This window comes from Orbicella faveolata, unplaced genomic scaffold (assembly GCF_042242905.1).
Source record: "Orbicella faveolata isolate gen_17 unplaced genomic scaffold, um_ofav_v1 contig_46, whole genome shotgun sequence".
Taxonomy (NCBI): domain Eukaryota; kingdom Metazoa; phylum Cnidaria; class Anthozoa; order Scleractinia; family Merulinidae; genus Orbicella; species Orbicella faveolata.
In genome coordinates this window covers 22,340,262-22,353,100 of record NW_028301576.1, presented here as the reverse complement: position 1 = coordinate 22,353,100, position 12,839 = coordinate 22,340,262, and the positions used below count along the sequence as shown (strand labels likewise).

At 38.3% G+C, this 12,839-nt stretch overlaps 1 protein-coding gene and 1 pseudogene across 1 annotated transcript in view; both read right to left on the bottom strand.

The window, feature by feature from the left end:
- Positions 1-8,221, bottom strand: part of LOC149098905 (kinesin-II 95 kDa subunit-like) — a 24,743-nt gene extending 16,522 nt beyond the window's left edge. The window contains exons 1-7 of the mRNA XM_089278017.1: positions 7,980-8,221; positions 6,183-6,268; positions 5,159-5,263; positions 4,046-4,116; positions 3,002-3,055; positions 1,610-1,734; positions 987-1,070 (exon numbers count right to left, since the gene is read on the bottom strand). Coding sequence (XP_089134143.1) covers positions 987-1,070; positions 1,610-1,734; positions 3,002-3,055; positions 4,046-4,116; positions 5,159-5,263; positions 6,183-6,268; positions 7,980-7,982 — 528 coding nt within the window. The 5' untranslated portion in view covers positions 7,983-8,221. The remainder of the gene's footprint in view (positions 1-986; positions 1,071-1,609; positions 1,735-3,001; positions 3,056-4,045; positions 4,117-5,158; positions 5,264-6,182; positions 6,269-7,979) is intronic.
- On the bottom strand, positions 8,186-12,839 carry LOC149098904 (uncharacterized; annotated as a pseudogene).

Here is a 12,839-nt window from a genome sequence, read left to right as displayed (position 1 = left end):
ATAGCACAGCAGTGAGTATTTCTGCTCTCAACCAGATCAGGGCTGTCATTAAGTTTTGAGTCACCTGTCGCCTTGATCTTCACACTCATAACAAACTTGTTGCTTTGTGGGTGAATTGTATCAACAAGAGTCAATTTCACCCGTAACATCAAGGGCCTATCAAACAAACTGAGTCGTAACCGGTGTTGCGGGTTATGGCCCTTAATGACAGCCCTGTGGATGGGATGCTACAGTCGAACCTCCCGTAAGCGACCATCAAAAATGTCAAGCCTAGGTGGTCACGTATGAGAGGAGGTTGCTTACGAGAGCTCAGACCATTTTTTTAATGGGTCAAAATTTTTTCTCATTAGAATATGGTAACTGCCGAAACTTAACCGATGCGTCAATGCCGATGCAATGTTTAATTCATGTAAAAGTCAATTTCTAGAAAAAGATCCTGTTCTTCCCATTGAGAAATTCCTGTTTCTTGTACCAGCCAGGAATACGATAATGTTACACCTTATTATCCATCTTTCGAGCTCCATTATCTGTCAAGTGGTCACTTACGGGTGGTTAAAAACAAAGGAAAGTTTCGAACTTTTAGCTATAAAAGTGGTCTCAGTCACTCACGAGAGGTGGTCGCTTACAAGAGGTTTGAAATATAGTGATTTGACTTGGGACACTTTTGGTATTTTGGAAAACTGGTCACTAAGGAGAGGTAGTCACAACTAGAGGTTTGACTGTAGTTTAATACATACACCCCCCTCCCCTCCCCCTCTCCTTCCAGCATGACATTTTGTTGTTACCATTTGCACGTATATATACACCTGGGTGGTGACAGGCACTGTGAGAGTAATATTATTCTAATGCCAAAGAACACAACACAATGTCCCTGGCCAGGGCTGACAAACCCGAGCCACTTCATCTTGAGGCCATCAAATCTATTAAGGAAGGAACAGTAACATTTATTTAGCTAATGGCATTAACAACAATTACTTATTAATTACCTTGACATAAACACCAGTGTCTGGTCTTTCCTTAAGTTCCAGTCTTTTACTCTCATCTTTTGACAGTAAGTCTCTGATATCCTCCTGAAAATGCCAAAAATCATTGTACATTGTACATTGTACACTTTGTTACTACGTTAGAGTTCATTATAAGAAAAGTGAAAGAGGAAGAAGAAACTTATTAATATAAAACGCATGTATTGTTTTCAAAAGTAGGGTAAAGGAAAGGTGCCAAGCCTAGTTGAAACCCTAAGGATTCTAGTAGGAGGTGTAGGGCTGTATTACACTACAAATTATGATTTTTTAGTTCTTGGATTGTGAAGGATCTTGGACAGAACCCTATAGACAAAAAGAGGATCTTGCATAGGATCTTACATGGGATTGCACAGGAGGATCTCAACATACATGTACTAGTTATCTTATCAGGATCCTGGAAAAAAAGTTTCCTCTGGGGAGACATTTCAGAAGGATCAACAAGGCACATGTAATATTTAAGTTAGTTAGTCACACAATTAATTTGCAGCATCAGTTAGCATGTCAGCTGGTCAGATTTTTTACCTTACACACAATTCTCTTTTACAATGTATCTGGAACAGCTACAAGAGAGCTGAAGTATAGTGTACCTGATAAATTTCAAGATAAGAAGCTCTGACTAAATATTGCTGATTCTCTGTCCTGGCTATGTGTGTAAAGATATGTTCAAAGGAATTGGGGATGACTCCTCTTAAAACAGGGTCTGTCCGTACACCTGTGAAGCAGCAAGAATAAAGAAACTAAAATTGCAATTTTAATCACTGATAAGTTACCTGATGTCAATTTTGTTTTTAAGGCAGAGTGTTTGACAACAAATTAGCGGAACTGGCTTTATATGTATGATTGTGAATCACACATAACCGCCTAGTGCTTTTTGCCTGCTTGGACTGCGGTCCTATGATGGTAACCCAAAAATGTGCAGTTATAAAATTGTGTAAAATAAGTACAGTGTAAGTCACACAGATGCACAATACATCGTCCATTTTCAGCTTTAATCTTCTACTTGACATACCAGTGATTGAAGGTAAAACTGTGTTTCACTTATTGAGATTTTGTTTGCTTTTTCACATGGCAGAGAATGACCGTTCAAATCTAGTAAAATATCCACAACCTGGAGGGAAGACTTGAGTGTCTTGCTTGTTTACCATGGCTTACCGCGCCTTTCAGTAACATGCGGACTTAAAAATTCAAAGCTCAATCGACAAAACAAAATGCATTTTTTGCTGCTGTCAATCAAATGTTCAGCAGCTCCTCCCAGCTGCCAATTACTACCGAACATGTGGTAATCAAATCAGACAATGAAACAGTGCTCAGCAGTAGTCGGAAGCTGGGAGGAGCCGCCGAACATTTGAAAGGCGGAGTATTAGCCAACCAAAAACAGCTGTTATTATTTAGTTGTTAGCGGTTTAACATGAAATGAGGCAAAAAGGTAAATTCTGCTAAAGTATTGACCTTGTTTGTTTGCCTTTTTAGACAGAAGAATATTTGACCATGCACAAACTTGACTGTAATAAGAGCTATTGCTATACAATGTACCTCCCAACTCAAATACATGTACGTTTTCCGATTGGAGGAGAATGTGTCACCTGTCATGGGTCAAAACTCACTAACTCCCTAGGGAAACAACAACTTGAACTTTGGACTCACACGTGATCAGGTCGTGCTCCTTGAAACCGCAACAAATTTGTGAGCCAGCCCACCTCAAGCAAACATCTCTCTTTGCAGCTTTTTTTTTTCTTTCAATTTTTGAGTTGGGAGGTACATGTATAACAAATCACTTAATGACTGGTCCCACAGGAAACAGTGAGTTTTGTTTCCCTCTCGACCTCAAAGTTCATTGAGGGGTCTCAGGGAAACACAACTTACTGTTTCCCTTGGGGGCAGTCATTAAGTGCTTATTGTACACATTTATTTTTATTAACAATGCTTTATATAATTATTGGCAATACACTGTATGTACAAATTATTCTAACTGACATTACCTTCCATGGTAAATGTTTTCCCTGTTCCTGTTTGTCCATAAGCAAATATTGTACCTAGCAGAAAATATACTGTACATTTAAATTCACAAAGTAACTTATTTATAATAAAAAAGTCAAGTCTTGTTCCATTCATATACAGTGTAATTATGTACTCCAAGAAAAATTAAAGGCCTGGAGGGAAAAATGTACTTCACCTTTTTACACACTTAGTCTCCTCTCATAAGGGGACAGTCCCTCCGGAATTAGAATAAGTGTTTGTTAATAGAGCTATCTGCTTACGAGAACAAGAAGGAAAGTGGACCATGAAGAACGCTGCCACAACGTGACACTAAAAAATTTCACATCAGACTCTGACATGTTTTAATTTCAATTGTAGGGACAGCTTGCTTTGCCGCCAACAAATGGAGATTTGACAAAACCGATCCCCACTACTGTTCTGTTGAGCACTGTCAAAGGTCTTACTTACATGTAAGTTGATTTATTGCAAATTAGAGACAAACTTCATTGCCAAGAGTCAAATATTCATGGGTTGTCTGCTTATGAGATGGCGTTACACTAAAGAAAAATCCAATTTACATTTTCAAAATTTTATTCGCATCCGCTTACGAGAATGTGTAAATTACAGAGTTTGACTAGGAGGTAAAATCGGGAATTGATAAAAAGTGTCTGAAAGTACAGCTGACAGCTTACGAGAGTGGCCGTTAGTGGAGCTTTAGTTGACTGTACAATATTAGTCTTACAATTAAGTGGGGCTATATTTCCGCCTAGAAGCTCGAAACCAAGCAATCAAACATTTTTCCTCTGCCCATTTCACTGCAAACCAAGGCCATCACAAGTTAGTTTAGAGTCCATGTAATTTAACATAGATTGAATTAAACAATAGAAAGAAAACCAAACAATGCTCACCTGGAAAAAAGTGTGACCAAGCCACTCAAAGTATTAATTGTTTGTAATAAAAGCAGTGTGATTTTTTTTTTCTTTTTTAATGAATTAATTTATTGTTGCCACTGGTTATACATAATCAAAATAAAGCAAAAAACCTACCATTATACCCTTCAAGAACAGAATCCACCAACTGTCTAAACGTCTCATCATAGAGATCAATCTGTTTTGAGCTAAATAAATATCACAAGCACAGCAACGTTAAAATGCAGATGCCAGCTGGTAAATTATGGCAGTTTTTAGCAAACTTTTATAATAACCTATTCAATGGACAATTTCACCTAAACCATTCATGTATACACATAATCAAGACAAAATCATAAAATAAATAAATAAATATACATTTATATAGCGCCATTTTCCACTAATTGTCCATGGCGCTTTACAATACTTTAAAATTGAAATCCTAAGTTTAAAATCCTAAAATTAAAATCCTAATCCTTTAAAAAATCTAAAATCCTAAATCCTAAAAGGTAAAATCCTAAGAGTAACATTTTTAAGCTACAGAAAAGTTGCCTCCACTGTTAATATTAATAATTAATTTGGTAGGGTAATTTGTGGTGACACTCAATACATTTCTTCTTATCTGAGTGCACACATTTGACTGTTTACATGGCATGACATGGCAATAAATTAAAGTTATTTGTTCAGTGAGGATGGGCAGCAACAATTAATGATCAAAGTCCTTTATTAAGGAGTTCTTTTCATTGGTATTGAGCTGCTGGAGGGCTGGGCTTTGCAGTGCAGAACCAATAAGTTATTTTCAGGAATCATACTTGAACAATGTATGCACAAAAATATGCCTGCCCAGCAATGAGATCACATCCTTTCATTGTCAGAGTAGTATCTTAGTATCAAGCTATTCAATCTTGCGCTAAATGACATCAAATTAGGGTAGACTTCTCCCATCACCTCCTCTCAACCCTTAATCATAATAGACCTAGTGCCCTTAGAAGTCGGACCACAAGTCAGCACAGGATGCACTTCTTTGCTGCCTTAAATTGGGTTACACTGTACATGTATGTATGAATGAGATGATTGATTGATTGTTTACATATTGTATTTACCCATGTTTAAAAATCATTTACCATATGATTTGTGACAAAAATAGGATAACTATTCTGGACGGAAACTGAAGAAACCCTATGGGCTTTTACATGTACAAGGCAGTCCCCCTATTTAATACACATAACTTTTAATCAATGACTAACTCACTTCCAGTCATAAACTGAATCATAAGTGAAAATGCGTGGCACTTCTTCTTTCTTAGCTGGGTTGATGATTTCTATTGTCCCTTTTTTAACATTCATCTCAATTATCCTTAAAGCATAAAAAGAATAACATCACAATTTAGACATGTTAGAATCAATAAGTTAGTCAAACACGTACAGCTGTAGCAGTCTGAAAACATCATAATGTGTAGTTACAGTGTAACTGCAGGAATTTGTAAGTTAATATACATGTACATGTAATATAAACTATAATTGTAAATGCAGTTTTGAGACAACACTACCCCATTCTACATGTATTGGCAGCTAGTTGAGAGAAAATATATGAATTCATATATTGGTCAGAGTGGCGTAGCGACAGAACCGAATACAAAAATAGTAATATTTTCTCCTAGCACCCATTATAATGCAGTAATTCCCTTTCAAAATCATATTTAGTTTGTATCACAAGACTATTTAACGATTCTTTGAGAATACTAAATGAAAACAAATTTTAAAATTCTACTACGCAAAAAGAATTGTCATGGATGCTGGCATACATGTACATGTACAATGATGTTTTCTGTTTGTCAGCAAGTTACTTGAAAATGCATTTCAATTTTTAAGCCGTAAATTCCATTCAGAAACTAAAGAAATTCATTCAGAAATTTAAATCCTGAATCTCTTCCCTCTTTTCCTGCAAAATCCTGAATCCTGGCCTTCAAATAAGCCAGATCCCAGATTGCCAAAAACCTATTGGGACCCTCTAATTTATCTTACGTTGCTGGCTTGTTCACAGTCTCCAGCAACATAGAAATTTAAGAACCTGCCTATCTCAATTTACTAGATTGAAACTAGCAAATTGAGATACATGTAGGTTTTTAAGTTTATATGTTGCTGGAGACTGTGAATAAGCTGGCAATGCAAAATAAATTAGAGGGTCCCAACAGGATTTTCAGAATCAGGGATTTGGCTTATTGGAAGACCTCTTAAATTACCTGCAAATTTATCACAGCTTAGAGCAGTCCTACCTTTGATGCCCTTGGGCTATTTCCTTTTCATTCATTGGACGGCATCTTACAACCACCTTCACAGACTCACCTGGTTTCTTGCTAGACTGAAGTCAACATGACAAACGTCAACTAGTTTCAGTAGTGTAGTTAACTGAGCATATACCTAATATGTATATGTCTTGCTTTTGAATTCTGCAGAAGTTTTTTTTAATTTTCAGACCAAGAGTATTTACAGTAACAACAAATGTTAGAAGGGTGTTACATTTATAAATACCTGAAAAATCAACTAAAGACAAAAGATACATGTAAATGAAGAATAATTGCCAAGAGCACTAAAAGAATTGAAGGATTTCATGCAAAAAGGGCATATATCGCTTTTGGGGGTGATTTTCATTTTTCGTAGGATCGAACCAATTTTTGGCAGATTGACTTGTTTTGACATGAAAAGCATTGTTGCATAATTGTTTTTGTTGATTTGCGTTTCGTTTTTCAGAAATAATGTAATACTATGCAAAAAAAACTCAGTTTTCCAAGCGACATCTTTTGGAGCGAATCCTTCGAAGGTGGATTTCGACGCAAGGTAGCAGTTACTTTAAGCAGTTTCAACAGCACAGTTTTTTTTTTAAATACAATGTTTTGATTTTTGAAAGAAGTAGGGAAATAGACTGGGAAAAAAAATTGCCCGACCTCGTATTGAACAGGTGTCACAACAAAACAAACTTGAATCCGGCCCATTCAGCGCCTTATTTGCTTGCGCTAACGAAGCAACAGCGAGACATTAGCGTAATTATATGAATAATAAAACTTGTATTGCTTTGAACAACTAGCGACAAATGCCACATTTTGGTGAATTTATCGTTTAGCGAAACAAAAGGTCTCTTTTGTTTTTGTTCAACAAAAGATCTCCAAAAGATGCCCTTGAAAAACTGAGTTTTTTACCATACTTAAAATTACAAATAGCCCTTTGAGAATGCTGGAAATAGCATTTCTGAACCTCTAGGTAACAAAATTTTCTGGAGGAGCATGCCCCCAGACCCCCCTAGCAGCTCACATCTTCAGTGCTCAATTCTGTGCCCTTAATTATGCGTGCTAATTAATGGCTTCCTTCGCGATGTTTCCTGCAGTTTTCACAACTTATGAAAAGCGCTACAGACATTTTCGCTCAAAAGAAGTTCTCAAAAGACATTTTTAGTTCCTAAATTTGTTATAGATACGATTAATTAGTAATTGGACCTTGTGTTGTACAATTCAGGGAGTAATCGTGCTTGTGATTTCAAATCAGCCTCGTGCTTCACTTGCACAATTACTTCCTGAATTGCACTCCATTCGGTCCAATTACTATTACTAATCAATGTACCATAGCAACATAACACACGTAGCCTTAAGCTTTACAGGTATATGTACATGTATGTTCAATGAGCCTAAGCCTGTAACTAAAACTTCAACTGAAAAATAGATCACATTGATGTTGAAAGTAGAAAAAGGTTTTGTTGGAGTTAGTTTTTCTGATATCAAATTTATCATGCCTTTCGGTATTAATTATAGAAATGATAATAACGTTAGACATGTAGTTGAGATTATTAGCACTAGCACCTAGCACTAAAAAACAGCATATTTGAATTTCAACTGTCACTGACACAAAATGAAGGGTCATCTTTGAAAGGTCTCACTCCATTTCGGAAAAAAAAAAAAAAAACAATACAAAGCAGCAAAACGAATCAAGAAAATGATAAAATGACAATCAGCTCAATTTAAAATTTATAGACAAATACGTATATGCCCTCCATTATCAACAGTTTACGTTTCGTAACTCACCATGGCGACTAAACTCAGCTAAACTCAAGCCCTCAGCACCGCCTTGTTCTCAAAACGTAGAGTCTAAACGTCAAGTTTAGCGTCAAGTAGATGAATTTTTTTCGCTTTTGAACATATCAATGTTAACATTGAGGTAGGAAGACACTTCTTTTCTATTCCGTTTGGGAATCCATTTGACGAACCAAGCCGGCCGCCATTTTTTCCCCTCATATAGTTTCTAGTCTTTCTCGTCCGAAACCATAACTATACCCATTCTCCCACGGATAATAGCGTCCAAACGGAGTACCATGGCAGTTACGTCCTCTATCAGGAGCCCATTGGTGATGGGCTCCTGATCTTGTAAGTTTCTGTTCGTTCTGTGGGATGAACTAAAGTTTTGACAGTTAATTCTTGTTTTCAGTGCTTTTTACAGGCTTCCTCTGGAAATAACCTTATTTTGCACCAAACCCAGTGGACAAATTATCTAGTGTCACCAGGAGCCATAATCGGGGACGGAGACCGTAAGCGCGCGCCATTTCTAGTATTGGGGTTGTCCCCATGATATGGGACAATAATTCTATTTTTAGAACAAATTGCGCCATCGCCTGCGCACACGCGCGTACATGCTGCGAGGATTTTTGCGGGTGTCGCGCGGGGGGAATGGCGTCCGAAATTCCCGAATTTTTTTCATGTTTTTGGCCCACAACTTAACGCGTTTACGTCTGTTGGAATTTTGCTTAAGTGTCTTCGTCGTAAGCTGCTCCAGTTTGAGTGAAGTAAGACAGTGTCGAATTTAGGTACGTTCCGCTTTAAGCTTAGACATATATAGCTGACCAAGTTGTGTTCCGACGGATGCTTCTTTTACATGAGCTATACATTACTCCATTTTAAATTTCACATATGTTGAAGATTAACAGCTTTTCCATTACACAGCAAAAAACTAGCTGGATATATTTAGATATAGCAGAGCTTTAGGACTTCATAGTTTCCTAGCTCCTCTTGCCACACGCTTGCGAGGAATTTGCCAGTCTATCGCGACCGAAAAGTAAAACAAAATAACTGCTAGTTTGTCTATCAACTTTATTGGTCACAAAATTACAATATAATTAAAAGAAGAAAAAGGACCAATAGGAATTGCGCGAACGGGAAAATAAAGTTACCCATGCGAGGCGCAACCCTAGAAGCTAGTAAGAATGGTGATAGAAAATCTTAAATTTGATAAAAATTACAATAAAATCTAATAATTACTTATTGTTAAAAATTATAGTTAAATCTAATTAATTACAATAGTTTAAAACAAGATGCGGATAATATTAGTCACAGAAAATTAAGAGCGGTGGCAAGGGCAGTTACGGAAGAGGAACCAGGAGCAGGGCATGTCAATATCATAGGTAGTGTCCAGTAAAGTAAAATAAGTGGCGTGCAAAAAATATTTGAATAAACTTGGGCTAGAAAATTTGTCCTGAGGGGCGAGATTACAGATAGTGTTCCAGGGTTTTACAATTCTATTGAAAAAAGAAGCTTGAAAAGTTGCGGTTTTACAGTAAGCAGGTTTTAGTACGAGGGTGGGGTTCTTAGAGCGGGACCGGCCATGTGTGGTAAAAGTAACATATCGTTCAATTTTTAGGTCAGTATATCCAGAAATACAGTTATAGAGAAATAAAAGATCTCTCAGTTCCCTGTCATATGTTAGTGGTAACAAGCGAAGAGTCAGCAATCGTTGTTTGTAGGACATCTCGCCGATTCTAGTTCTTAGTATCCAGCGAGTGGCGCGCCTCTGCATTCTTTCTAAGATTGTTCTCAAATTGACACTAGCAGGAGACCAAACTTCCGTGGCATAAGTAAGCTGTGACTTCACGAGAGATAGATAAAGTGTCCGCCTTACTTTGATGTCGGTCATAAGTGGGCAAGTTCTCTTTAAGAGTCCCAGCATTCTATTAGCCTTGAGTACAATACGCGTTACATGCGAGTCCCAGGTTAGATTTTTAGTAATAGTTACCCCGAGGTCTTTTTCTTCCTGAACGCGTTGTATGTTTACCTCGCCAAGGTGATATTCATGATTTACAGGTGTTTTCTTTCGCGTAATTGTTAGCGCTTTGCATTTGGAGGCGTTGGACTTCATATTTGATTCGTGGCTCCAGGTGTTTAAACTTGTCAGATCCTGCTGGAGAATAGCACAGTCCTTCACTGACAAAATAGTGCGGTGCAGCTTGGTATCATCAGCATACAGGGCGGTGCTGGTTTGCTCATGGATGACATCAGGGAGGTCATTGATAAATATCACAAAGAGGAGTGGGCCGACAAGACTACCCTGGGGTACACCGGAAGTGACCGGTAGACGCTCAGAGGCGGTGCCGTCAATCACAACTCTCTGCGATCTGTCCTTTAGGTAGTCAGAAAACCAATCTAACAGTTGACCTGTGACACCGTACCATTTCAGCTTTTCAATAAGAATGACGTGATCAACTGTGTCGAAGGCCTTGGCAAAATCAAGGTACAAAATATCCGTCTGTTAATTTTTGTCGAGTGCCTCCCCAATTGAATGGAGTACGGATAAGAGTTGCGAAGAACATGAACGGGAACGCACGAATCCGTGTTGTAAGGATGTAATAGATTGCGAGACATGGGAATAAAGTCTATTACAAACGCAGCGTTCCATAACTTTACTCACAATTCGTAAAAGTGAGATTGGTCTGTAATTTTCAGCTGGCTCTAAAAGATCTTTTTTATGAACCGGAGTAACATCAGCTGACTTCCATTCTGATGGGAACCGCCCAGTGCGCAGAGAATGGTTGAATAGGGAACAAAGACTTGGCGCGATCTGCTCATTGCACTCTTTAAGAATACGCGCAGGAATTCCATCGGGGCCAGTGGCTTTTGACGGATCCAAAATAAACGAGCAATCTCTCACCTCGTTGATCATGAAAGATGGTGTGATCTCAGAAAGTTCCGTATTTATTCTCATGGGATACATTTGCAAACTGCGTGCTTTGTCCTGCTTGGATGATGTAAACACATAGCAGAAATAAGCATTGAAAAGCTCAGCCTTTTCGGCTGCAGTTTTTGCTGATTTCTCGTCAAAGGTGATCTCAGTATTCGAGCCCGGTCGATGATGTAGGATAGCTTTGTGATAGTTCCAGAATAGTTTAGGGTTTTCCTTTAAAGAGCCTTCAATTTTAAGGAGATAGTCGCGATCTTTTTGTCGAACAAGTTTCTTGATTTCATTGCTTAAAGATCTAAGCTTTAGCTTCCGTTCCACGGTTTTGTTTTCACGATATTTCCTCAGGGCACGGTACTTTCTGCGTAATGCAGACTTAACTTCCCTGTCTATTCAAGGAGGAGAGTTGGTGTCTCCAATGGTCTTCATTGGGACGCATTCAGCAACTGCTGCTAGAAATAAATCTTTCCACCGAGACCAATAGATGTCAACATCGTCGGAGTGCGACATGTCAGAAGGTAGCAGCTGTAGGCGACTTCGCAGATCGTCAAAATCTGCCCTTTTGTAGTCGTGCGTTTTACGGCGCACACGCTTTGATCGCTTGAATTTCAGTCGGATAAAAAAGTCCACCAAATAATGGTCAGAGGGAAATTCATTTTGCAAAGGAGAAGTTGTAGAAACATGGTCTATGACTTCGGAGAAGTTACATAGAAGCATATCAAGTTTGTTTCCAGCAATATGCGTTGGACTTTTGATAAACTGACGAAGAAAATTATCCTCCATAAGGTCAGAAAAAGCTTCCTGAAGTGAAGTGAAAGACTTTATTTAATGAGGGTGACCCGTGACAGTAACTTAAGTTACTGATAAACTTGGGGCCCTCAGCTTAAAATAATTAGAATGCTAAAAATATATTATTTACAATAAAATGCTAAAATACGATATTATTTACAATAAAATACTTAATTAAGTTACTATTAAAAATGGTTACAAATAATAAACTGGACTTACAATTTCAAACATACTACGAATAATAAGAGTTAAAAAATTCCATTAGTTTTCTGAGAGTTAAGAATAGTTCCTCTTCCGCCGTTCCGCCTAAGCTAGTTGAGGTAGACTCGTCCAGTGACCATTTAATTGATGGAAGATTGAAATCGCCAACTAAGACCATACAGGCCATTTCGGAATTTTGTTGAAGAGAGTAGTTCAACAGATTTAGATCGTCAGGACCAGGATCTGGATGATAAAATGTGTAAAGGATAACTGGTTTAGAGCTATCCTTAAACAGCTCAACGGCTACAAGTTCGATTTGTTCTCTCTCTAAGTCAAAGCGGCGGTTAGACCGGATGTCAATTTTAACAGCAATCAGCACTCCACCTCCGGTCTTTCCTGTTCTATCCTTACGATAGATGTTATACCCAGTAAGTATTTCAGATGATAGCACTGTGTCGTTGAGCCATGTCTCGCAAATGGACACAACATCGTACGAGCGGCGGTAAACCAACTGTTGTAAAATAGTTAATTTGCATATTTTGCACGAAGGATTACCATCAAGCGGGACGAAGGTTTTGACACTTCTTGCGTTTAAATAAAGGACGCTCAAACCGGCGCTGGTTTGACAGTTGAGCTTTCTTGGAGGTCCTGGGTCAGGACAAATGTCGCCACTGATGGTTATGCAGCTAAGTTGGAATGATGAGGTGGAGTTTGGATAGCGACTGATCCTGGCACTAAAATATTTCTTGACTTTCATTCGGATGAAATCAACTTTGCACGGTAGTGAGCTGTTGTAGGTTGAAATTCGCCTCTGGGATCCATATGTGAACATATTGGAAACCCCGGGAGTGTTAGGAATGCGAATATAAATCTGCCAGTCAAGAGTCCACAAGTTGAACAGCAAGAATACGAGAATTATTTCGGAGCGCATGGAGCCGTGACTGCCCGCCATA